Here is a 26,176-nt window from a genome sequence, read left to right on the forward strand (position 1 = left end):
TAACCCATTTTTCCATACCCAACCCATACCTATCTCATACCCATCCCATACCTAAAAAAATAAACAACCAAAATAATTTTATACATATTATCAATCAAAACAAAAGTATCAATTCAATATAGAACATAATTTATAAGTCTAGATTTATAGAAATCAAATATAGAAATAGAATTACAATTCAACATAGAATATATAAACAACTAAAATAATTTTATTTATATTAGCAACCAAAACAGAATTACCAAAACAGAATTATAAACATATATATTCCGGTATGGGTTCGGATCTTACTCATACCCATAGATTCGGATCAAGTTCGGATTTGGGTTTAAGTAAAAAATAGCACTACCCATATTTTACCCATATCCGTGCTACAGTTTTCAGATTTTATCCAAATTTGATCAAACCCTAACTTATTTCTCGGATTTGATCGGATTTAAATAGGACGCATATCCATTGAGTTGGATCGATTTTACCATCTCTCATTGCAGTTGACGATGGGCTTTGGAAGTCATAAGATCGGTGGCAGGTGCTGTCTCGTTTGTTGATACGGTATAGTGAAATCGGATCTCTCTCATGTGCAGTTTGCACCATATAATACTACACATCAACGATCAATATAGGAAAATGAACAGCCATCAACAGTGATATACCGTAGTAGATAATATCATTTTATTTGATAGTTGCCTATTTCTTGATGATGGCTGTCAAGCAGTATACAATACTCTACAGCACAAACCACCACCGCAGAGGATTCAGTAGAATCAGACGATAGATGACTACAACAGAGGAATAGTAACGAGGCGTGTTGTTTTTTTATTTACTTTTTTTTTCTTATCTTAAAATAAAATAATAAAAGAGTCTTTCATCTAGCCAATAAACAACGTCTAAAAAAAAGTCTAAGAGTGGATCACTTTATTATTTCTTAATTATTAAAAAACATTATCCAATTGAAAAAGGCAATACATTACCATAAAACTATAGAATTCTAATAAAGAGTAAATATGAACCAAGCCGAATCACACCCCATAGCCTCGCAGTACAAACAGCCTCCTCAAGCGAAACTACACCCAGAACCCAGAAACCAGAAGCCTTGCCCTGTTCGTAGTTTTTATGTCAACCTTATTCTTTTTATCATCAACATCAATCAATCCTTATAACCGCTCTTCTCTGCATAGCCCTCTATTTAAGCTTCATCCGAACCTCTCTTCCCCAAAAAAGCTCACTGAACTTTAAACACACTCCTTATTACGATGCAACAGCAGTCACCGTCTCAGCCTTGGCTTCATCTACTGGGGCGGGAGTTGCCTCTTCTTCCAAAGCCTTCGGCTCTTCAACTGCCACCGGTGCCTTAGTCTTGTTTCTCTCTCCCCTGCAGGAGCTTTGGCTTCCTCTGGAGTTGCTTCTGGTGCTGCTACTGGTTCTGCCACTGGTTCATTTCCTTTGTAGTCTCCACTGCAGAGGCAACAGCTTCTGGGGCAGCAACTTCTTGGACCTTCTCCCTCTGGCTTCTCAGGTTCCACCACTTCTGCTTTGGCTGGTGCTGCCTCTTCTTCTGCTTTGGGTTCTTCTGCGGCTGCAGCCGGGGCCTCAGCTTCGACCACCTCTTCGGCGGCAGGAACAGGAGCCTCGGTTTCCACAGTAGCAGCTGAAGCTGTTTCCATCTGCGTTACAATTTTTTTTTTTTTGTCAAAAATGGGGCCAGTAACTGATTTGTTTCATGCTTGCATGGAAGGTGTCCAGTTGAGCTTCGTAGAGAGTTGGCTGATGGGACTGGTGATCGATGATCTTTGATAGGCCACAAAAAATTCTTGTTGACTTTCCTTTGCCATTCTAAAACATTTTTTTGAGCTAAATTGGATGTGGGCTGGATCTCATAAGTACTACTAAAAATTTGTGATGTGCCATGATTTGGATTAATTTTTTACTACTATAATTTGTACCGTATTTGTAAAATAATGGCATTTTGGACACCATTTCCCAGTGCCATTTGAGACATGGTGCAATACAAAGGTGTTGAATGCTATTTATGCCCTCTCTTTTGTACACCCAACTGTAGCAAATTTGACCTAAGAACTTTTCCATGGAGGGATGGGTGACAATTAGCTGCGCTATGCGCTGTTGGCTCAAAATCTTTATAATCATAGTATAGTGTGAGCCAAACTGTTTCAAAACATCAATATGACAAGGATTACATCATATATTTATATATTCTAGTAGGTTACTAGTCGAAGCAAATTCAAACATCAATGTGGAAAACAGAGGCAAAAATATTATAAGCTTCACAGAGTGCTCCATAGTCTCACCAATTAATAAAATCTCTAAACAAAACTTGATATATGCTAAAGAACTCTAAAAATGAGATGTTGGTCCTTTTTTACATTTACCACTTTTCTAGCTTAATTTAAATGACTAAACTTTCAGAAACCCATAGATTAATCAGCAGGAAGAATAAACCTTAATAGGATGGAAAGTAGTCTATATCGAGCTACTTAAATTAAAATGATAAAGAGAAGTGTCTTAACTAATGATAATTTAGAACACCTTGCATAATAATTCTTACATCTCTTGCAGTGACCTTTTGGCATAATTCCAGAGTACTGGGGAGAATAAGCCTTAGTAAAACTGATAGTAAACTAAAAATTATCCTAATCAATATGGTGATAATAACACAAGATAAAAAAAAAAAAAATGATATTGATGTGTACGAGAATCTGAAACAAAAACTGGTCAATAAGGATGCAAGACATGGAATGCTGCCATGCTTGAGAATAATTCAATGAAACTAATCAATCCATGCATGATTGATCAACCCTAAACTATCTTCTAGAGGTATAGAAGATAACGAGTTGGCTCACTAGCTAGTGAAAATATGGCATGACAAAACCAAAATAATTAAGTAGCTCACCTCAACACCGGCCATGACAAGAGAATCTAAGAAACTGGAACTGTTGGAAACTAGGAACTGAAAAATTAAGAGCACTGGATGACTGAGACTGGTGTGAAGTGAGCTAGTATTTATATCACTGCCTGAAGCCTAAAGCCATACAAGACAAGAATCCATGTGTCATTGTTTCGACTATTATTGTTTGCAAACAGATTTAAAAAAAAAGGTTCTTCTGTCACCTACCTATGTATCATTATCATTATATTTGGAAGATATATAATCACATCCAAAGTTTGGACCACCGGTCGCTTAGTTTATACTGCATGCTTCCTCCCAATCTTTACCAACCATCCCACGTAGCAGACATCTATTGGATACAATTTCCGCTTTGGATTCCCTGATCCCACTAATTGGAGAGAACCCAATGAGCTCCCCTGCCGTGAGTCGCACCGAATGAGTAGAGGCGGGAGGTTGGGCCCACCTCAGATAAAGTTGACTATGATATGACGTGGCTGGGGATCTCCCAGCTCCCTTTGGGACGGGGTAACCTCTGAGTTGGCATGCGAGGCAGCTCGGGTGGGTGGGCCCCGAGTTCGGCGTCGCCGTGACGCGTGTACATGCGGGACAGCTTGGGTGGGCGGGCCCTGAATTCGGCATCCTCCTGACGTGTGTCTACCTGTCGTCCACGTATCCCGAGAATGCCAAAGGGCAGGAGAAATTATTGGTGAAAACAAACCTAGCGTGAATCTTCCACCATCCAACGATAAATCAGTGTATCATTCATAAAAATTTAAAAATAAATTATATTCATAATATTTAAACTAAATTAATTTTTTTAAAATAATTTATAAACTATAAAATTTTAAACTCAAACCTCTCAACTATCTGGACTCGTTTAATATTGTTTTCAAAATAAATTCTTACTATTTTCTCTCACAAAAAAAATTTGATGTAGCAAAATCTAGTGCTGACATAACAATGTGATAAAAAATAATATTTTATTATTATTTTAATTTTTTTTTCATTCTTGTTATTTTTTCTATCCTCATCACCCCTCCATCGGCTCGCCACCCGCACATCCCCCCCACCGACCCACCCCTCCGACCCTCCTCTTCAGCACCTGGGGCTTTTGTCCCACCCCAACACACCCCTGCCGGCTCCGGCACTGATGGGTTGTGCACTGGCACCCCCCAGCCCCGTCTCACCCCTTCCGCCTCCAGATCGACCGCCCCTCGTCCTCCACTTTCTCCTCCCTCACCTCCCGTCAAGCCCCCTTCTCGCCGCCGCCAACATCCTCGATCGACAAAGACCCTTGGCCCTCACCTCCTCGACCGTGCATCTTCTTTCCTCACCCCCTGCCACCCATCCCTTCTCTCCTCGCCATCACCTCCTGTCGTTCTGCGCTGTCGCCCTCCTCCCTATCGTCACTAGCGTCGGCCTTCTCCTCCGACCTCTCTCAGATACTTTCCTTCCATAGATCTCTGAAAATAAAAAAAAATATCTAACACAAAACCCCAGCGATCATCTAAGCTTCCTTGTTTCGTCGCTCCAAGCCTCCCATCCTATTGAGCTAGTTGGGGGGTGCGTAGAACCCATTGACGATGATGGGATGAGGGCCAGGGTGGGGTGTACTGGGAAGTGGAACCGTGGGGGCATATGGGGGTGGGGCCGGGGGGCCACTAGTGCGCAACCCATTGGCATCGGGGCAGACGGGGGTGCAGTCGGAGGGGGCACAGTGGGGGGTGCGGGGGTGCGGCTGGACGGGTCGGTCGGGAGGAAGGAGAAGACTCCTTACGGGAGTCTTCTTCATTCTTTTTTTTTTTGAATGCTTTGCGATTCGTGTGAGGACAGAGAGAATAATAATAATAATAATAATAATAATAATAATAATAATAATATATTATTTTTTATCATGTCTGTATCTGATTTTGTCCACATCAGCATCAAATTTTGTCACATCGGATTTTCGACGAGAGAAAACGGCCGGAATCCACCCTAGGGGCAACATTAAAGGGGTTAAGATAGTTGGGGGACTTAAGTTTAAGATTTTGTAGTTTAGGAACCATTTAAAAAAATCCAACTTAGGTTAGGGATTACGAACATAATTTATCCAAAAAAAATTTTTCATTCAAAACAATAAAAATAAATTAGTTTCATTTAAAATCTTCAAGCAAGCATGGATAACGGTGCATATGACCATCATCTTCATTTTTTTACTATGGTCTCTATTCTCCATCTATTACAGAGAAATGGAAAAGAAGAGGGACGGCTAGTAAGGAGCATAGATCGGATAGAAAAAAGAGCCACTTTGGCTTCTTAGAATAACTTTAATTTCTAAACTGAATAAAATTCATGTCCGATTTTATTTTACTCAAGTTAAAAGAAGAAATTAAACTTATATCACTTGGCCCATCAAAATCAAATGTTAGCTCACTTGAACCTACAAAAGGCTACATTCTTATTACATCTGTATGTTCTTATAAAATTTATAAAGACATATATGAATATCATCAATCTTCTTCTTACTCTCCTCCAAATTAAATACCATTTGATAACAAAACTCTATAAATATCAATTTTGATCTGAGATCCAAAATAGAAATCATTACTAATAAATTATTATGCTAAGATCAATATTTGTTGAATTTTTTTTACATCTCATTTATTAATTGCTTCAGTGTATCATTAGTATCAACACTCCCATCTATCAATAATTTTGTTCTAATTCTTCAAACTTCTTTTATGTACCAATTAGATGTGGAATACTTGTAACCAAAAAATACTTGAGTGGCATCTAGAATCCTTCTAAAAATTAAGAATTACATCTGCATGTTTCCATTCATCATTATTGGGGGATACATATGAATGCCCAATTACATATCTAATAAAAATATCTTTATAACTAATTACATCATTCAACATTTCATAAGTGGAATTTCATCTTGTAGCAACATCTCAAGTGAGCCATTTTTAATAGGAAGTCTTACATATTGCCAATTTTATCCAATCCTTGTATTTGAGATGGTACAATCACATCTATAATAATCTCTCTTATGTATTCAATTAATAGCTTCATGATTTATTTTCATCCCATCCTGAACTATAATATTTAATATGTGTGCACAACATTTAATATGACTATGGATTGCCATTAAATAATATTCTATAATAAAAATGATTTTGAAACTTCTAATTACAATATTATTTATGGAGCAAGTATCTAAAGTAATAGCATATATTTTAGAATCTAGTTTCTATTCAAGAAGGTACTTTTCAATAGCATTTTCAATTACAAAATTTGTATAAATATATGCTAGTTTTTTTAAACTAATTATCTTCTTATGTAGAATAAATTAGAAATCAACATAATGTACTGTGAGAGAAATATAATCGATTTTTTAATTTGATATCTACATATTACTAGTATGACTAACCCGAGAACTTAGTTTATTAAATGAATCATGAATTTTTTTTTTCTACTTGATACTAAGTTATATAATCATTTCTTACTATCTTACAATCAATAACATTAAATAATGATTGAACAGATCTCATAAAATCTAAAAAAAAATGGATACTTAATAATTTCAAATAGAAGCTCGATTTATGTGATAAATTTTGCAAAAAAAATTCTACTCTCTTTTTGGTTGAATTTAAAAGACTTCACCAGATTTTTTTAAACTTACTACTATAAACATTTAATTAACTAGATTCTTTTGATACTTTTTATAAATATTTTTAAGATATTATTATAGATGACTTGTTTCTCCTTTAGTACTATCACTTAATATTTTTTTATAATATTTACATATAGCTATTGATCCATCAGATTTTTTTTCTTCAATAAAGTGGTTTCATGTCCAAGATCTTTTTTTTTAGAATCTTTGTCACTTTCAATAGCTTCAATAATATCTTTATTTTTATCATCCTCATCCTCTATATATTCAATAGTCTTATGTTCATCTATTTTAGAATGAGACGTTAGTAAAAATAATTTATCCAAATAACAACATAAATTATTAAAAACAAAATCAATATTCATAAAATCAATATTTGTAAAAGCATGTATGTTAATTGGCAATGATGTTTTTCTCCATTTATTTTCTTCTTTTAAATAGTATTGCTGATTTATTACAATATTATAAAGTGCCAATAAATAAAATCAGCAATACTATTCGATACTTTATAACTAGCATAGGTAGGAGCTTAGGACTCAAACAAAATCAGCTATAAGTCTTTGTTATTTCTCTCTCCCATGCATAGCACTTAAAGGCAAAACCCATTCATTTTACTAGACGTTTGTACACAAGTCCTTCTCAACCACATCTCATGATTTTCATAGTATGACACCCTATTGGTTTACATGCTACATCAATAACAACTATGTACCCTAGTACTAGACTGTCATTAAATTGAAATAGCCCTCACGACCGATCTAGTGATACATGAACCATTCTTTGACTACAGTACTCCCTTACCCAAAAAGAATAAAGAGAGAGAGAAAAAAAAGAAATATACTAGGAGGTACCTGCTAGGGCTGATGAACGACAAATGGTGACCAATGATTAATGATGATAGACGAGGATGACTGGTGATGAGAGAACACCAATGGACCTTGGAGCCACCAATCATCAATGAAGGTGGAGAGAACTTCAAAACCCTAGGCCTCAAATCTCGAGAGGGTGAGGAATCGAGAAATATCGACAATGAGGAAAAATCGGAAGAAGAGGGAGTCAGTAGGAGCTGTACGTGTTAGGACTGATGAATGGTGAATGGAGAATGGCGGCCAACGATTGATTATGACGGACAAGGATGACCAATGATAAGGGAACATCAATGAATCTTGGAGTGGCCAATCAACAGTAGAGGCGGAGAGAACTCCCAAATCTTAAGAGGAAGAGGAATCGAGGAATACTAGCATCGACGATGAGGGAAGATCAGAAGATAGGAAGAGGGATTCTAATTGCTATCACATATTCGGACTCTAAGGTTCTTCGAGACAATGAGATTTGCTTAAAGTTAAAACTAATTAGCTAACTGGCTAACTGGCTAGAGATTAGACTAACTCGTCCGAAATATCTAAACCCACTTGCCTAGGGATCAAGCTCAGGTTGGATATTCAAGCTATTGATCGGGGTTGAATTTGGGGTCAGACTTGGGCCGAGCTTGCACTACATGAATATTGAGTATTAGCGACAGCTATTAGGGATGGCAAATTTGCTGTCACTAATAATCTTTTTTTCGATGGTAAATAGTGATCAAGAAACTTGCCATCATAAAAAATAAAAAAATTATTAGCGACAGCATGTTTTGCTTTTAACGACGGCAAGATAAGTCGCTAATAAAAAGTAATTTTATTTTTTTTAATTTGGTTCTAATACTATTAGCGATGAAAAATTATTATTAGAGACGACAATAAGCCGTCGCTAATACTAAAGTAATTTTATTTTTTTTAATTTGATTGTAAAATTATTAGCGATGGAGGTAAATTAGCAACAGCTATCGCTGTCACTAATATTAAAGTAATTTTATTTTTTTAAATTGATTTGTAGAATTATTAGTGATGAAAAATTATTACTAGTGAGCCTCCGATCTGCCTCCTCGAGCCCCCGACCTCCTCCTTAGGCCCCCAGCTTGCCTCCCCCCAGCGGCCTCCCCGAGCCCCCAGCCCACCTCCCCACTTCTTCCTCCTACCTTCCTCTTTCCTCACCGGCCCCCCTCCCTTTCTTCTCCTGCCGCACAGTGGCGCCTCTATGATGCAGTGCCGTCTGTATGGATTTGGTGAGTATTAGCAACGGTAGTGGTGACGGCTGCATAATAGTCACCAAATATTATTATTTTAAATTTTTTAATATTTTTAAATTAATATTTATATGATTTGACTAAATTAGATTTAATATTTAAATTAAATTAATAATATTTATTTAAATTTAGTTAAATTAGTTTTAAAGTAGTTAAGTTAGTTTTAAGGCTGTCATGTGTTAGCAAACGTCAAGGAAACCATCTGAGTGGCTTTGGTACACGATTTCATCATCAAGGAAGTAGTACTCACCAAAGGAGAGGCGGCAAAGGATAGGGAGGAGAAAGTAGTTGCGATAGCCATGATGGAGGAGAGAGAAAGAGAAGAGAATAAAATAAACTGTTCTTGGTAGCTGGGTTTATAGGAGAGAAAAAAATCAAGACATATCTGTAGCTAAAAAGCTAGACCCCACAAATGCATCTAGAACATATATTCGACTTTAAAACTATATACTCGATTAGATTTTATAAACATAACTTCTTTAATATTATCCTTGATCAGCGGCTCGAGTCCAATCCCAACCCTAATCTAAAGAAAGTCATTGGGTCAATCCTCTCAGTGATTGTGCTTGTTCTAAAATGTTTGGATCGAGTCGAGTTGTTGTATCTTGGAGATGAGATCATCACAGACCCACACCCGGGAGTGAATCACATTCTCATAATGGTATTTTCATGTGCCTGGATCCATGCAAGCTTTTTTCAATTTTCAGATTTTAGTTCAAATAGTTTGTTTATTTTATAATCTTGATCTAAAATCATTATAATAGTAATATAGCAATTTTTAAGTAATATTATTTCTAACGATCTATTCTTTCCAGCCTTCCCCACCATCGATGTTTGTCATCGGATATCTTACATAGTCTCTTGTGTCAGCTCATGACTGTCACCAAAGCCCAACCACCAGCAATCTTTGGATATGAGCAAAAATCTCTATTTTCTTTATTGTTCTAGCTCTAGGCACCCTATTGCCACCACCATTGGCCCCGAGTGTCGATCCTCTGACCGTCGACCACCATCAACCATATAGCCATGGTCTTCTTCTCCTCTTTCCTTTTTTCCTCCTCTTCTCCATTTTCTGCTTCCTTTTCTTCCCTCTTGTCCTCTCCTCTTTATTTTCTCTCCTACTTATTTCTCTCTTCCCTCTTCCTTTTTCTCTCCTCTCAGGATCTCTCTCTGGATGCTGGGTAACCCTAGATATTCCCTCCTCTGTAACCTCCATTTAATTTCAACAAAGGCCTTAACTTTTTTTGGTGATCTAATAGCTTGCTAGGCTTCCACCCAACCCATTGGACTCCATCTTCATTACCATTATTTTGTTATCTATTCCCTAGCCTAACTTTCATTTGTAGTTTAATTAGATGACCCTTGGCTGACCAACCCAAATTGTCAGGTACCATCACCTAGCTGGCCTATTCTCGATCTACTTTGATTCAAGCATGAAGCCACATCCCAATCATCAGATTGGGTTATTTCCCCTTACCTTAACCTATTTGGGGCTCCTTAAGGTCTTCTATTTTTTGAGACTTTTAAGATGATAATGAAATATTTTAGGTTCTAGTGATATTAAATAGGTGATGAAGCCGACTTGTCTAACTGAAGCAAGATTTTGAAGTGACAAGAGATAAGAAACTTCATAGTATTTTTCCTTTAAAATCTATTAAGAAAAATAATCTTTGAAAAATTATGATTATTGTATTAAATTTATAGTATGATCTCGATCTTTTATTTGAAAATATAGGTCAATCATGTTATTATTGCTATCATAATTATTTTAAAATATATTATGCATCCTAATATTTTTGCAAAAATAAATTTTTGAAAATTTAACTTGGTAATTTTTGAAATTTGCTTTGTGTGTGTGTGTATTCTTAACATGACTATGATCTGGCCAATGGGGATTGTACATTAGGCTTTTTGACTTATAATCTAAAAAACTAATTTCGATATCAAGAGTATGATGATTAAAATAATGGTTATTGGGCACTCATTATCTATTATCTATTATCCGTTATCTATTGGACACTGGAGATTAAACTCTTGTTACTGGTATTACATAGCCATAGCCAATATTTTAGGTTTAGTATTAGTTGTGTAGAATATACTTTTTAAAAAAATAAGGTATATTAATTTTAAAATTTGATAAAAAATAATTTTTGCCTAATCGATGATATGTTATAAATTACATTTCATTACTATATTTTAGCATGCATAGACCCCACCCTCAAGTATTTTGTTATTTATTAGACTAATGTAGCTCATTATTCTTCCCTTTTCTATTTTTCAAATCTTAAAATATGAATTACTCGGGACCGGGGGAAGTGTGCTAGATCTCTTGAAGATCTTCATGATTATTTGGATTTCTTAGTTTGCATGAGTTTAGTTTATTTTTCTTTAGATTTTTAGATAACAACTTGTTAGAGTATTATGACTCTTGCTATTTTGGGGATATTTGTTGATGAGAATGACATGGTTGGATCTGTGTTAAATTAATTTTTGAGGATTGAAGGACTATTATTATTATTCTGAAATTATCATAACTTGATTAGTAGCTTTGCATGCTTGTATAGTCCATCTTTCAAGCATGCAGCATCTGTCACGCTTTTAGGTCCAAACATGATATTTATACTAATAAATAAAGGATTGAGAACGCGTCACACTCTTACTAATGGCTCTTAAAATTTAACAGTCCCCAGGCTACAAAAAGGAGAAAAACAAGGCCAATACTTCAAAAGCAGAACAAACCAAGAGGTATGGCTGGTTCGAGCCTGTTCTCCAGCAAAATCACCAAAAATCTATCTACAGTGACAAGCCCAGATACAGACACTGGCTGGTTGGAACCCCGGAGCCCCCACATGGCCTCATGTGCCTTCTTTTTTATCCACTCCAGGCGTGACCAACAGAACTGCCACTGCTGGTGTCCTCCAGGCTAAACACCATCATATAAAACTGTGGAAAAGCTTGCACTTTATCAGCACCAGCAGAGTGCAACTCCTTTGGCCACCTGCTCCTATTAAAGCGGGCAGAGCACTCTTGCATCTCCTCATTCCCTTGTAACTAATTATCTTTTATTATTAGCACCATTCAATCCCTTTGTTCCAATTTATCACTTCTGTTCCTTTAGTTAGTGGCTCAGTAGTTTACCAAGGAAATGGAGGTAAGTGAAGAGGTTATGGAGATACTCTTTGTAACAATGGCAGAATGATTTTTGTGTAATAATGGTGGTTGGTTTTTGGTTGTAGAATGCGAAGAAGAGGCGGCAGGTCCCGGCGTTTGGGAGCTGGAATTTCTGCGACGACGTCCCGATCACCGAGTACTTCGAGTCGGCAATGGAGGCTGGTTTGATCCATTCCCACTTCTTTGGAGGAGATGGAGAGGAACTCTCCAAGGTGGTGTCACCACAGCAGCAGAAGCATCACCGAAAGGTCAGTAATTCTGACATGTTTTCTTGATGAGTTGAGACTCCTTAGTTTGTGTTTGTTTTAATGGTATGGTTGGATTTCAGGGGAAGAAGGGACAAGGGGGAAGAGAAAGGGCCAAGCAGTATGAGGAGTGGAAGAAGACCAAGCCAGTGGAAGAGGATTTATACAAGATACCCCCGGAGCTCCTGCGCAAAATACCAAAGAAGGTGAGCATTTTTACTGAGGAGGATGCCACATGGTTGGGTTGGGCCAAGGTGTACCTAACAAAGTCAGGCTTGGGTTAGAACAAGTCCAGCAAATTTAAACACAGTTTAATCAAGTTCAACTTGATCCATATTATGCAGGATATGGATTGCCAAACTAGCTAGACTGAACTTAACTCAAATGTCTTTGAATTGAAAATTTTAAGTTGGATTTATCAATTTGAGTTTTGGCTCTTCAAGTTAATTTGGGTTGCTATTTTGTTTGTCATATGAGACTTGGTTTTGCTCTTTACCCAACAAGACTTGCCCAAGTTGGGACCAAGGAAGTTGACAAAGTTCTTGTGGCATTCTTACTTGAGTTTGGGATTTCCAATTCAACCATGGCTAAAATTTTGTCAGGCTTGTCTTCTTGGAACTCATCTTTGCTTTATTTCCTTATTTTGTTGCAGAAGAAGCTGCTGTGGAATTTGTGGGCAGGGTGTCTAGGCCTCAACTGCATTGCTTGAGTTGGCTTGTGAATGCAGAGTGTCAGTATGGTTTGGTGGTGTATGTAGTTTGTACTTTTTTCCCCTCTATGTAATGAGTGATATATTGCAAGATAGTGTATTTTTAATCTGGAAATATGGAAGAAGCTGCTGACTCCTTAGCATTGCTCATTAAGTAGAACCAGAATTATATTTTTTGTTTCCTATTCATGGAGCTCAAATCCTTGCTTTTCGACCATTTTCTAATTCCAATATTCACCCCCCCCTCCTCCAATGTACTATTATAATACTGGTATAGACCGTAATTTCTATATTGTCCAATTCTAAACAATAGCAAATACCTTTGCTCGAACAAGCAATAACAAATACCAGGGCTCTGCAATATTTGAGCAATCACAATCTCCACGTTCCATTTACCATAAGAGTTCCTAAAGAATTCGTTCTGAAATGGTTCCAATAAAAATTATCTATTATTTCATGTATATATATGCAGTGATATTTACTATGTTTTTTTTTTTTTTTGAGTAAGGCGGCCTGATTATATAGCCCTAAAATCAATTCAACCACTGGTATCCATACGAGAAATGTCATGAAACACTATAGGATGGATCGAGCCAACTCGTAAGAAGATCTAAATTGATCGGTCACAAAGGAGGCCATCCAGTCTACTTCTTTGTTCATCTCCTTATAGAACTCAATGAAATGATCATCCTCCACGGATACTCCGAAATGGGGTGATAGACATCAGGATTCGTCGACAAACCTAATCTTTATCGACAAAAGATAGTGTATTATAAATTTTCTAAATCACAAGATTGAGCATCAACAAGATCATGAAAGTGAGCTAAGAAAAGGTTTTGTTTTTCAAGTTCAACAGCTGGGTCATTAATTTTAAAAGTGGTTTACTGATTTTAGCTGCAATGCATTAATGAGTAATGAGTTAACTATTACGTACCTATTATTTACCATGATCGGTCCACTGTTGATTGCTCCGAATCTCACCCAGAAGTCCAATCCCACATCAAAAGCGAAGATGGGTCATGGCTCATAATGATGTCGTCACTGAGAAGCGAAGTTGTTTTGAAAGTGAGCTTTTGATTTTTTTTCCCTCTCTCTTAGCCTTTTTGTCATTTTGGAAGCTTTAGAAAAGCTTGGGAGCCGTGGGTGATAGAATTCACGCCCCGTCTCGAAAGGCAATTGACCACCTTTATATAAAGGTGGCGAGGTCAATAATGGTTAAAACCTTTCACATCTTCTATCGCAGTCACGTTTACCAATGAAACAAGGTTTGAAATTATACCATCACCTGCATGTGGGGTTTTAGTTTCTAATTTTGATTCCCATGAGGCATGGAAGAAAAGAGGAAGATGGTTGTGGGGCAGTACAAAACTTGTGAGGGAATATTACTAAGTTTCTAATGAGGCATTTACGCAAAAAAAAAAAAATATAATATATAAAAGGGCAACGGGTGCAGAGAGATCTTTTTGTCTATTTACAAAAGCAGGCATATTATAAAATTTAAGGGGTCTCTTGAGTGTTTAAGATATGATATAGATGATGACATTCCTTGAGTTCATTAACATATCATAGCTGGTAATGGTTTGTCAGATGCTCCAAATTTGAGATAGGTATATGGAAGCATGTTGGCTGATCTCAGAGTCAGTCAATTGTATTGAGTTAATTTGCCAATTTATTTGCTAGTAAAGTTGGCACCTAGCTCTTTTAATGAGATATCTTGATTCGAACTTATCTGGCAATGAATAACTCCATCGCATTATAAAAAAAACAAAAGAAAAAACTTTGCTTGTAAAGTTTGCTCATGTTGGATCATGAGCTTCAATTTGATTTGATGGATAAGATACATCTGGGTGAAGACTACTACTAATTATATAAACCATTCTCTACAAGCCCAAGAAAACAGGTCAATTAGCTGGTATAAATTAGAGTCTTCTTGGATGTAGCTGCATAACGGGCAGTGCTTGTAGTTTTATCTTTCTCCTGGAATCTATAATACACTTACTAGAATTCTTCAATCTTTTTAGCCAAACTATAAACTCATTTCTATACGACATGCGTCTGCTAAGAATTAATAAAGAAATTCTTGAAGGTGATGACAATGTTGAACTTGTCTCTGAGATCACATCCCTCTGTCTAGCAATGAGAGATTATGGATTCAAATCTTGGATGGTATATCCTTAAGCACCAAAATCCAAGCATTAATTGTGCAGGTGCTCTTCCCCACTATTATCTGAAAAAAGGTCATGAAGCAATATAAACAAAATTTCATATGAACACTTTTTAAATATCTAAATTTGATGTCAGAGTTGGATAGAAGTGCAGTCTTGTGCTGATACATTTAACTGTAGTTGAGCTGGTTTTGTGCAATAAGATTAACATAACTCGTCAGCCCAAGTTTATTTGCCCCAAAGTGGCAGCATAGCTCAAGCAAGCATCCTATACAGATACACATGAGCATGAGAGACGGGAGAAAAAAAAACTAGAAATAAACCAACTTTAATCTCATCTTTAGAGAAATTTTTTGTGCACTGCGGGCGGTGTAGAAAATTCAACGTGAAGTGCACCATTTTATGTGATTGATCCATGTAGCCATCATTTTCCAATACATATTTAATGCCTGCAGTTCTGCTTTTTTATTTAAAAATTTTATATAACGAAAATACCCATACTTTTTGAAAAAACTAATGACATCATGTGGCATATTATAACTTCCTACACGTAGAATATCATAATATGATCCAGAAAATTATGGCATCCTATAGCATATTATGACATCCTGCATTAAATTATGACTTGCTGTATGCAGAATGTCATAAGATGGCCCAGGATGTCATAATATAGAATGGGTATTTTTATCCATTCACTTTCCAACACGTATTTATATCTGTAATTTCGCTTTTTCGTTTGAAAATTTTGAATGACGAAAATATCTCTACCTTTTGAAAAATAATTATGACATCCTGCATTAAAATAATAACTTTCTGCTCGTATGATGTCATAATATGGACATAGGATGTCATAATTTTTTTCAAAGAACAGAAATATTTTTGTCATTCAAAATTTTCAAATGAAAAAGTGAAACTACAGATATTTAAAGCGCGTTGAGAAGCGATGGGTATATAGACTAATCACATAAAGTGGTGCGCTCTACATCGGATTTTTTACAGTACCTGCGGTGCATAAAAAATTTCCCCTTATCTTTGTATATTTGGTTAAGTCTTAGGCATTTGGTACCAGCTACTTGGGTTCAAGTTTGGCCCTTTCCCATTTTTTAGCTAGGTTTCCTCCTATTATAATTCTCAAGAAAGATTGCAAAAACGAAAAGAAAGTTTAGAAATCAAGAAATTTTCTTTCTTCATTCTATGTGTCAATTTTTGTTAGTCATTTACTATTACTTATAGGGATGACAATTAATTGATGTTAGATTTTGTCCCTTTAGTATGGCCTAAATAACCACTTGTGTCTAATTTATATTCCATATTCTATTTTAATAAATTAAAACTTCCCAAAGATTAGGACCATCAGTTATAATAACTTAATTTAGTTATCTAGAAATAAAGAAATTAAAATCCTATAATTAATTAGGTGCAATTATATTAACACTAGAGCAATGTCCTAACAAAAGAACCTGGATTAGGAAATCAATGTCTCTAATACAGGGTCTGGTTCCTTCATTGCATGTGCTCATATTATCTCATGTCAATAAAGTTTCCACTTCCTAATCTTGAAGTGATGCAACTAACACTCTTTCTCTAATCCTTTCAAACTTCTATCCTCCCTGCTTGTTTTCTTTTTATCACATCTCAGCCATCTCTGCATGTTCGTCCATGCAACTTATATTTTGGTACTGTACCTCCTTTAACATTGTGTTCTCTTGTCATCTTTTCGTACCTCTTACGTATTCAAACAAAAAGCTTTGTTACCAAGAAAAAAAAAAAAAAAAAAAAATATATATATATATATATATATATATATATAATGTAATTTTATAATTTTCAATTCTCGAAAATATCTCTTTCAATATAAAAATGGAACAAACAAAACTAATGCAACAAAAGCAACACAAACCACGAGGGTTAGCTCGATCTGCGACCAGAATGAGAATCATGATTGAAATCGATTAATGGCATAGAAATTAAAACATATTTTTGAATATATTAGATTCATGATTAAAATTACAATCGAAATGAAATAGAATTTGAATATCAAATGAGGGATGGATTACATTCTCAAGGATCAAGACATCCTCATTCTCTTTGAAGCAGGATAAAAATAAAATTTTTTCAATCAAATAGCTAAAAAATAAAAATCAATCACAACCGTATATTTCAGTATTATTCAGCTGAAATCGTCGAATTTCTATCTATACCGCCAAACGCAAACTCTGAAGCTTGTTAAACCACAGATGCCGGCACATGTCAGCACGCATATTTCAAGACGGGGGCCTCGTCACACTTGTCTCTTAGATTCCAAGGAGACCTTGGCTCAGCCCTCACGTGAACCGGGCCACCCTCGTGAGCGTGGTAGAGCACAGGGTCCTCCCGGGTCGTGGTCCACCCCTTCTCTTTTCTCGAGTCCAAAGGCATGGGCACCAGAAACTGCTCCTCTTTAGGATAAACACCACCGTATCAAACAGTGGAAAAGCTCTCACTTTATCAGCACGAGCAGACCCTCTCTTTGGGCCCCCACATTTCTCTTAAAGCAACCACAGCACTCTTCTCTCTGTCCCCATTATAAAGCCAGGGGACATCCTCCCACCCTCCACATTCCATTGAAACATATACCTCACTGTAATTATTATCACCACCACATTCCTGAGTCCTAACTTGCAGTCTCACTACCTTCTTTGGTGCTCAACTAATGGAGGTAAGTGAAGCTGCTAAGGAGGCCTTCCTTTTTTTTTTTTTTCTTTTTGTTTTGTTTTGGGTGGCAACAAGTAGGGGGTGTTGTAATGGTGGTGGAGTTTTGGTTGTAGGATGTGAAGAAGTGGAGGCAGGTCCCGGCGTTTGGGAGCTGGAATTTCTGCGACGAGGACCCGATCGCCAAGTACTTCGGGCCAGTGAGAGGGGCTGGTTTGATCCAAGCTCACTTCTTTGGAGAAGATGGTAAGGTTGTCTTCAAGGTGGTGTCCCAACAGCATCAGGGAAAGGTCAGCACTAACTCTACATATGTAACGTTCTCATGAGTGTTTCAATTTTTTTTTTTTTTTGTTTCCTACATTTTTTGTGACAAACATGATTCTTATTTTGGGTGATGATGTTGCTGCTTGGTTTACAGAGGAAGAAGGGAGGAGGGAAAAGAGAAGGAATGCAGCAGTATGAGAAGGAGAGGAGGAAGCCAAAGCCTGTAGACGAGGACTTGTACAAGATACCCCCAGAGCTCCTGTATCAAGCTCCTAAGAAGGCAAGTGTTTTTTTATTCTCAAATTAATTTAAAACATGAATTGGATTAAGTTGAGCCAATGTGATCACTTGAAGGACTTCTAACTAGTAGATTATAGAATACGGATCTACAAGCCTAACCAACCTTACACGTCTGTTGAACCAACATGACCAAACTTGAGTTCACTCGACCCAAATTATATTTATCTTCAAAACTTTGGTGTTGGTTCATATTCCAAGTTTGAGATGCAAGGTTCACCAATGTTCAAGTGGCTTTTAGAGCTTTATGTGCAAAATCTTCGATGAATTTTTGAGGTCTTTGATTTTTCATTTTTCTCTTTAAACTATGGCCAAAAATTTTTAGCATAAGTAAATTAAGGGATCTCATGCTTGTTTGTTTTCTTCTATTTATTTTGTTGCAGAAGAAGTTGCTGAGGAATTTGTGGGCTGGGTGTCTAGGCATGAGCTGCATCCCCTAAATGGCCTTGGGCTATGGAAGGCCAGATCCTATGCTGTGGTTTCTGTAGCTTGTACCTCCAATCTTTCCTTCTGCCATGAGATATATTGTAAGATAGTATATAGTGTTTTGATGAGGAAATGGAAGAAATTACTGGCTTGTTGGACTGTCCACCAGTACTACTTTTTGTGATTTTAAAAGATTGTAGTTCGTCAATCGATAAAGACAGCTAACTATATATATATATATATATATATATATATATATATATATATATATATATATATATATATATATATATATATATATATATATATATATAATTTAAAAGATTAACCACCGACCTTTATCTAAAGATGAGGAAGCTGATAATGGCAGGACCTTTAGGTCAGCTCTTCTATTCGAGTCACCTTCACTTCTGAACCAGGGTTTAAAATTACGCCTTTTTAAGCTGGTGGGTTATTAACTTTGGACTCACATACACGCGAGACAAAAACCTAAAGAGGATAGCATGTGAGGTGTACAAAAGTTAAGTTTGCATCAAGCGTTAAAGCTGACCTTTACTAATTATATTCGCTAATGATAATTGTGTTCATTAATGTATGAATGGGAGCAAATCATGGCAGCTGGTATCAGCTTGTAAGCTAATAATTAACTAGTTGTTAAAAAAAAAAAAAAAGTTTCTTTTTTCCTAAAACTAGATATTACCACAAATTTCACTTGCAGAGACATTTATTCTTTTCATACTTTCCAAGTGTAGGCATCTAGCTAATTGAAAATTAAAGTCAGTCACCTAATTTGATTCTGGTAGCAAATTAAATGCTGGAACATTTGGAACTCTCCTAAGAGCAGAAACGTGACATGCATCCACTAGGAATGAAAGTAATTTAGGAAAGTTTCGGGGGGTATTTGGTTGGGACAAATTGGGTCTAGAACGAGAATAAGAATGAGAATGAATAATTTTTATTTCAACCATTTGATTGGGAGGTGTCTGATTTTGATTTTAATTATAGGATGGAATGAGAATAACTTGATCTATCTAAAACTCGATTCTTACTTTTTTTTTCTCAGGATTCAAATTTACATTCCGATTCTGATTCCGACCACGAATCAAATGCTTCGAAAATTCGACATTCAAATTTCGATTCCAATTCATCTTGATTTTGATTCTAATTGCAAACCAAACACCTCTCAGACTTAACCCAATGATCGCATCCCTCTACCCTCCAATCAGGGATTATTGCTTCCAGTATTGGATGGTTTCTTTATCGGTACTTGGGACTGGATAATTATCATGCGGTCGACGATAAGAAAGAGTTATTATGAAGAAAACGACCAACTTCCCAAGGATTATAAGAATAAGCAAAGCTTTGAAGGTGTACGTTGGGGCCTAAAGCTTGTCTCTGAATACACCTTAGTGGATTGTCACTTTTCTTTTTTTTCTTTTTTTTGAGACAATAAGTTGATTGTCATTTTAACTGGATATGTAGTAACGTTGTATGTTGGGTTTGCAAATTGTTCAGGTGAACAACGGCTTGCTTGACCTTGATTTGATCTGGTTTTATATTTGAATCGATTCAGGTTGGGTTTAGGGGAAAAAAAAGGGTCGACTCACAGCCAAATATGACTTGGACCAACATCTAATGTTCGGCTTGGGATTGTATTTTTCAGTTCTGCTCAATAGGCTATTCTTTTATAACTAAAATATAATAATTAATAGCTAATATAAAATTAATAATAATTTTTAAATAAAACTAAAAAGCTAACTTAAACATGAATTTTTCATTAAAAAAATTAATTTCATCCAATCAATTGATCATTCTTAACGAACAGGTTTACAACCAAAGTTTTTCGAAATCTACATTGATACACTAGAGAAAATTATAAATAAAAATACACCTAAATAAGCAATGAATTTCTAAATATAATTAAATGAAAGTATGTGAGATGAGAAGGGGTTGTTGAGATGAACAAAAAAGAGAGTAATTTAAATGAGGATTCATTCAATAAGCTAGAAAAAATGATTGCCACGAGGGAGAATGATTTTTCATTATTTTGGTTTTTGCGTTGGATTGGATCAGGTCTGCATCAAGTCAAGCCTACTTCTTGCTGATCTAAATTAGATCCGATGATATATGAACTAGAACGGGCTTTTGTGTTTGTTGATTGTTGCAGATGTAACCTTATATCAGACCCAAATGCACAGGTAAATCCTAGCTGCTACTGATCCCTTGCCTCGATTGCCAAGCTCCACACCAGTCGCCGATCTACATGCTGTTTTCGATTCTTCACCGATATCTTCACTGGCAGACCACCAAGCCGTATTCAAGCTACGACATTTAACCTTGGCTGTCGATTATGATAACATTTGACCTCCTCCGAAAATGTTAGACCGTTGACCCACTTATTAATCATCGAAGTAATCTCTAACGTCGGCCCCGACTTGGGCGTCTACTGCAACCTCACTCCTCAGCGCACATGATAGACCACTGAAGTGTGCTCCTCTTGCTTCTTGTCTCAATCATCGTATCTGATGACATCTATAGGACACCCCCCCTATGGCCCTATCAAATCAAGCCATTAAGGAAGGCTGGCCACATGCAGGAGAGAGTCACGTCAACCATCATACCCTATGTACTTGGGCCATAGTCATTAAGGAAAACAATCGGCCATGCATGGGATAGGATCACATCAACCATCAAATCCGAGAACTCCGACTGGGGGGTAATCAATGAAAATGACAAGCCACATGCCAAGTAATGTATCACCACCGGCAAGTCCACGAAAATCAAGGGTATGCCCCATGGGGACAAAGTGATCTCCCACAACCTTTTCCTCTCGTGGCTTCAATCTTGACCTATAAATAGGAAAATGATGGAACCCCAAAGGTAACACAAACTCTCATACATGCTCTTCCCCATCTATTTTAGATTTCTGACTTGAGTGTCGGAGAGTTTTCATCGAAACCACTCCTGACCAGGACTTGTTTTGCAGATCTGATCGCATCATCTTCATCGGGCTTCACCTCACTCTAGCAATCCCGATCCGAGCCAAAAATCTACCACAATAGATTTGGTATTAGAGGAAGGGCCTAGCCATTTTTGGGGGAGAGCATGCAATTCATGTCCATGCCACTATGAAGGACATCCTCAAGGCATTCGAGCATCATGGCATCCTCATCAAATGGTGATCCGATCGAAAATCATACTCTGACTCAACAGTAGAGATGCCTCCTAGCCCCCGGAGATGCCTCCGTAGCCCCCCTCCACCGACTATGGGGGTAGACTGGGATCAGTTCAACACCCTTATTGCCTAGGTATACATGTTAACTGCGGCAATTAATGCTATACAGCCACCAGATCTAATGTAGGAGATGCCACAATGGCCACCCCTTCAATCTCTACCATAAAGTTGGATTGAGGTAGGCAGACCCGATTGAGCGGCACTAGAGCCCCGAGGTAGAAGAGATGTTCACCAACACCTCTCTCTACTAAAAGGTCTACTTCGGTATGATCCCTGTCATGCCGCACGAAGGCCTTGATGGCCCACAATCTTACGTGGACTGCAAGTTCAAGAAATAAACCAATGGATCGAGGCATTGTAGCACAGGCCACGGATCAAAATGATCAAGTCAGCTTCTACATCGACCCATCTTTCAATGATGAAATTATGCAAGAGCCGCTGCTTGCAACTTCAAAATGCCTCAGTTGGAGAGTTATGATGGGTCAACCGACCCAATGGATCACCTGGAGAGCTTTAAGACTCTCATGCTCTTCATGGAGCGAGTGATATAATTCTGTGTCGAGCCTTCCCCTCTACCCTCAAGAAGGCTGCTCGAGATTAGTACGCAAGCTTGAAGTCAAGCTCCATTCATTCATTCGACCAAATGAGCAGATCATTTATCTCCCACTTCGTGACTACAAAAGGCAAAGCCAACAATCTGGTTCCCTGGTGAATATAAAGCAAAGGAAAGGAGAGTCCCTCCATGACTACATGAATTCTTCAACGCAACTATCCTGGAGGTGTGCGACCTAGACCATTCAATCGCCATTACCACCTTTAAAAGAGGACTCCCGAGGAATTCTCTCCTCTACTCACTAGAGAAGAAGTACCTAAAGAATTTGCAGAAATGTTGGATCAGGCCAAAAAATATGCTTGAGCTGATAAGGCCTTCGAGAAGCATGGCACCTCGGTCGAGCCTGTGGCCAAGAAGAACAAGGTCCCAAGCTCCCCCCAATGCAAGAGGGCCCCCCGAGGGATCGACGGTGGTCTAGAACTCCCTTTGACATCAAAGATCTAAACCCCTCTCGGAGCACAATGGCCTGGAAGCCCTCGGTGCACTAAGCCAAGGCACCAATCCCCCCAAAAAGGTTCACTGACTATACTCCTTTAAATGCATCTAGAACACAGGTGCTCATGGAGATTAGGTGGTAGCTCCCTAAGCATAAAAAATGAAGTGCTAATCAGAAAATCATGTGTGGGAGAAGTACTGTCTCTACCACTAAGACCATGGCCATAACACCAAAAAGTGCATCTACCTGTGAGATGAAATTGAGAAGCTCATCTGGTGAGGTCGGTTGGACCATTTCATCCACCATGCAAGGGAAAGCACCACAAGACCGTCGAGAGCACCTCAGCACCAGAAGCAACCCCGACAAGAACAACCTATAGAGAACCGACCCGCAGCTGGTGTAATCAATACCATCAATGGGGGGCATGGTGGAATAGGACCTGGTGGATCAGCCAAAAGATAGAAATTGGAGGAAGCAATCATTTTTTTCAAAAAAGATGTAGAAGGAGTCACTTCCCACACAACAATGTGATAGTTGTATCTTTAAATATTATGAATTATGATGTACACCATATCCTCATAGACAATGGAAGCTCGATCGATGTCTTATTTTACGATGCATTCTCCAAAATGAAAATCTCTTGGATCGATTAAGTAGGCTCGATTCCTTCTTATAGTTTCATCGGAGATACCTTGCTGGTCAAAAGGTGTTAGATGTATATCCTAGAAGCCAATCAAACTGACATATATAATTATTCTAGATATAATTTTATATTTGATATCTATAAATTAAATTATTTATTCATTTATATTATATATGTGTCTATGAATCATCTAAAAAATTAATAGGATGATGACATATATTTTTAAGAGTTGAGAATTTGAGATATGTGTCATTGGTGATTAATTTTAAAAGCTCCCGATCATGGATCATCATAGGAACGATGATTGATCTAGATAAATTGATGCACGGATCATTTTTCTTTAAGATAGACAAGTCTCGAGTCTACGTATTGAGATACTGGAGTGAAAGTGCAAATGGTTGTTAGAGAATAAGAATATCGAATATGATCAATATGAGAAGTCACTTAATATCCACTCACTTATCAGTAACTTTTTGATACTACAGTAGTATGACTAGTCTTTTGATCTGCGATACCTCGACTATTCACAATAGAATTACTATAGTTTGACTACACATACAATTGATCTTCTAGCCATATGAATTTTTGGTGTATATTGGTTGCAGTAGGTTTATTGTAGGAATAGGATGTAAACCTATATGGAATATATTATCCTTGATAGATCAGAGGTTAGTCCTATGTGATTTATGAGATCGAGTTTAGAAGATCTTGGCAGAACAGAGTGAATGATGGAAAAAATTTCCATAGTTTTCACATCAAAACTCAAGTCAGATAAATTTGATATATGACAGATGATGAATTTGATGAAAAATTTATAACCTCTATCTTATTGGACTCACAATGGAAGGACTAATCACATGCAACTACACTAGAGATTTATCTATTCTATTCTACTGGATCTATTACATGCTACTAAGATTACTAGTAGATTGCGAGACTCATGAGAATTATTTTGATGATCAATAATTTTTATTGAGTTGAAATTATTTCAATCTATTTAAAAAGATTTCAATGATATTATTGATGGAGATCATAATATTTCTTACTACTAGACATAATAGAATCTATGGGGTTACACACAAAAGATTGTATCTATCAGATGGTTAGATTTAATTTGACATGTCAAAAAATTGACATGATCAAATGCAAAAGCAATTGGACTTCTTATGAGATAAGGATTTTGATTTGGTCAAAGCCCATCTCTTATAAGATAAAATTTTGATTTGATCAAAGTCCAAGCTCCTTGATACTCTATTGTTAAAGATGATTAACAAGCAAAAGGAATCCTCTTTCTTAGGTGCCACCTATCCTTTCTTTACGTGATTTTTCTCATGCCCAAAAAGATCCACATGAAGGAGTTCTATGTGGAAAAGGATTCATGTGCTCCTCACTTTTCTTATGCCCAATGGAGTTTGACTCAATTGGGACTCTACATATTTTCTCAACCCCAACCAATTCCATGTCAAGAATGGAAAGGGAGGGAGGGCTTCCGCACAAAGGGAGTCCTCCCTTAAGGCTCTTGTGTTAAAAGAGTTTTAACACCGAAGAAGTTTTTAAGTGACCTAAGAGTTAGATGCCCTAAGGTGTATATACTAATACAAGGATGAGATCCTTAACACCCCCTCCCCTAACGTTACCTTAACCTAACATTTCCTATTCTCTCTCACACCCTTTGGGTTCACATGTAAAGGAAAAAAAACCAATGCACCTCTCTTCCTTGATGCCCCATCTCTCTCTTTCTCTTACACATCCAAGAGTTGGACATTATAATTTTTATCCCCAAAAGTTAGGCACACACCAAAGAGAAGGGAAGAAAAAGAGAGAATGCTGATTTTCTTGAGAAGAAAATCAAGAAAGGCTACATGCTAATTTTGTGAGAAGAAAATGATGAAAGGCTGAGGAGTTGAATTTTCTTAAGAAGAAAATCAAGATAGGATCAAGAAAGATTTTTATCTTTCATGTGTAGAGAGTGATCTATGAAGAGGAAAGGCTGAAATTTTGAAAAAAAATTTCAGTAAAGAAGAAAAATAAATTTATCATCAAAGAGGATCTCTGTAAGAGAGCTAGCATCCCGATGAGATCAGATACTCTGATCAGACGTCGATCTCGTATAGATACCTATAGAGGCAAATGCTTATACAGCTTCAAAAAATCGTAAAGACATCGACGATCATCAAATTATAGTGAAAAACTATCTACACAAAGATGAAGATCTGATCTTCTTTTTTTTAATCTTAGTTTTAACAACTATAAGGGATCCGAAGTTGATCGAGATAAGAGCTTACGTCATAATTATTTTTTATTCTATCGCATAATTAATTAAATTTTTACTTTATCTTTCACTGTGCATATCAATCAACCCCTAGTTTCTAATAAAGAGATCATCACCCTACCAGTTATAGTAGGATGGGGGCTTTGGCAATCCACTACGAACATTGACTTCCTAATCATCAAGGCATCCTGGGCATATAATGCTATCTTAGGACGATCGAGACTGAATGCTTTTAAAGTCATGGTGTCAACCTACCACCTATTAATGAAGTTCCCCATCGAGAGTAGATTGGGGAAGCTCGCGGAGATCAGGTGCTGGCTC

General features: G+C 37.0%; 3 protein-coding genes across 3 annotated transcripts; 2 read left to right on the forward strand and 1 right to left on the reverse strand.

Annotated features, from left to right (window-relative positions):
* Nucleotides 1-910: 910 nt before the first annotated feature.
* LOC105049598 (uncharacterized) lies at nucleotides 911-3,544 on the reverse strand. The gene is given in 6 exon segments (XM_010929305.4): nucleotides 911-1,435; nucleotides 1,438-1,511; nucleotides 1,513-1,664; nucleotides 2,909-2,944; nucleotides 2,946-2,996; nucleotides 3,236-3,544. Coding segments are annotated over 6 exon segments (768 nt in total). The 3' UTR covers nucleotides 911-1,289.
* An 8,139-nt stretch (nucleotides 3,545-11,683) lies between these two features.
* On the forward strand, nucleotides 11,684-12,959 carry LOC105049627 (uncharacterized). The gene is made up of 4 exons (XM_010929347.4): nucleotides 11,684-11,839; nucleotides 11,925-12,107; nucleotides 12,188-12,310; nucleotides 12,757-12,959. Exons 1-4 carry the CDS (start codon nucleotides 11,834-11,836, stop codon nucleotides 12,811-12,813), a joined length of 369 nt encoding a protein of 122 aa, XP_010927649.2. The 5' UTR covers nucleotides 11,684-11,833; the 3' UTR covers nucleotides 12,814-12,959.
* A 4,529-nt stretch (nucleotides 12,960-17,488) lies between these two features.
* LOC105037694 (uncharacterized) lies at nucleotides 17,489-18,819 on the forward strand. The gene is made up of 4 exons (XM_010913328.2): nucleotides 17,489-17,676; nucleotides 17,786-17,959; nucleotides 18,088-18,213; nucleotides 18,614-18,819. The coding sequence occupies exons 1-4, from the start codon at nucleotides 17,671-17,673 to the stop codon at nucleotides 18,668-18,670; spliced, it is 363 nt and encodes a 120-aa protein (XP_010911630.1). The 5' UTR covers nucleotides 17,489-17,670; the 3' UTR covers nucleotides 18,671-18,819.
* The last annotated feature ends 7,357 nt before the right edge of the window (nucleotides 18,820-26,176 follow it).

The sequence above is a fragment of the Elaeis guineensis genome, chromosome 8 (genome assembly GCF_000442705.2).
Source record: "Elaeis guineensis isolate ETL-2024a chromosome 8, EG11, whole genome shotgun sequence".
In the NCBI taxonomy this organism is placed as follows: Eukaryota; Viridiplantae; Streptophyta; class Magnoliopsida; order Arecales; family Arecaceae; genus Elaeis; species Elaeis guineensis.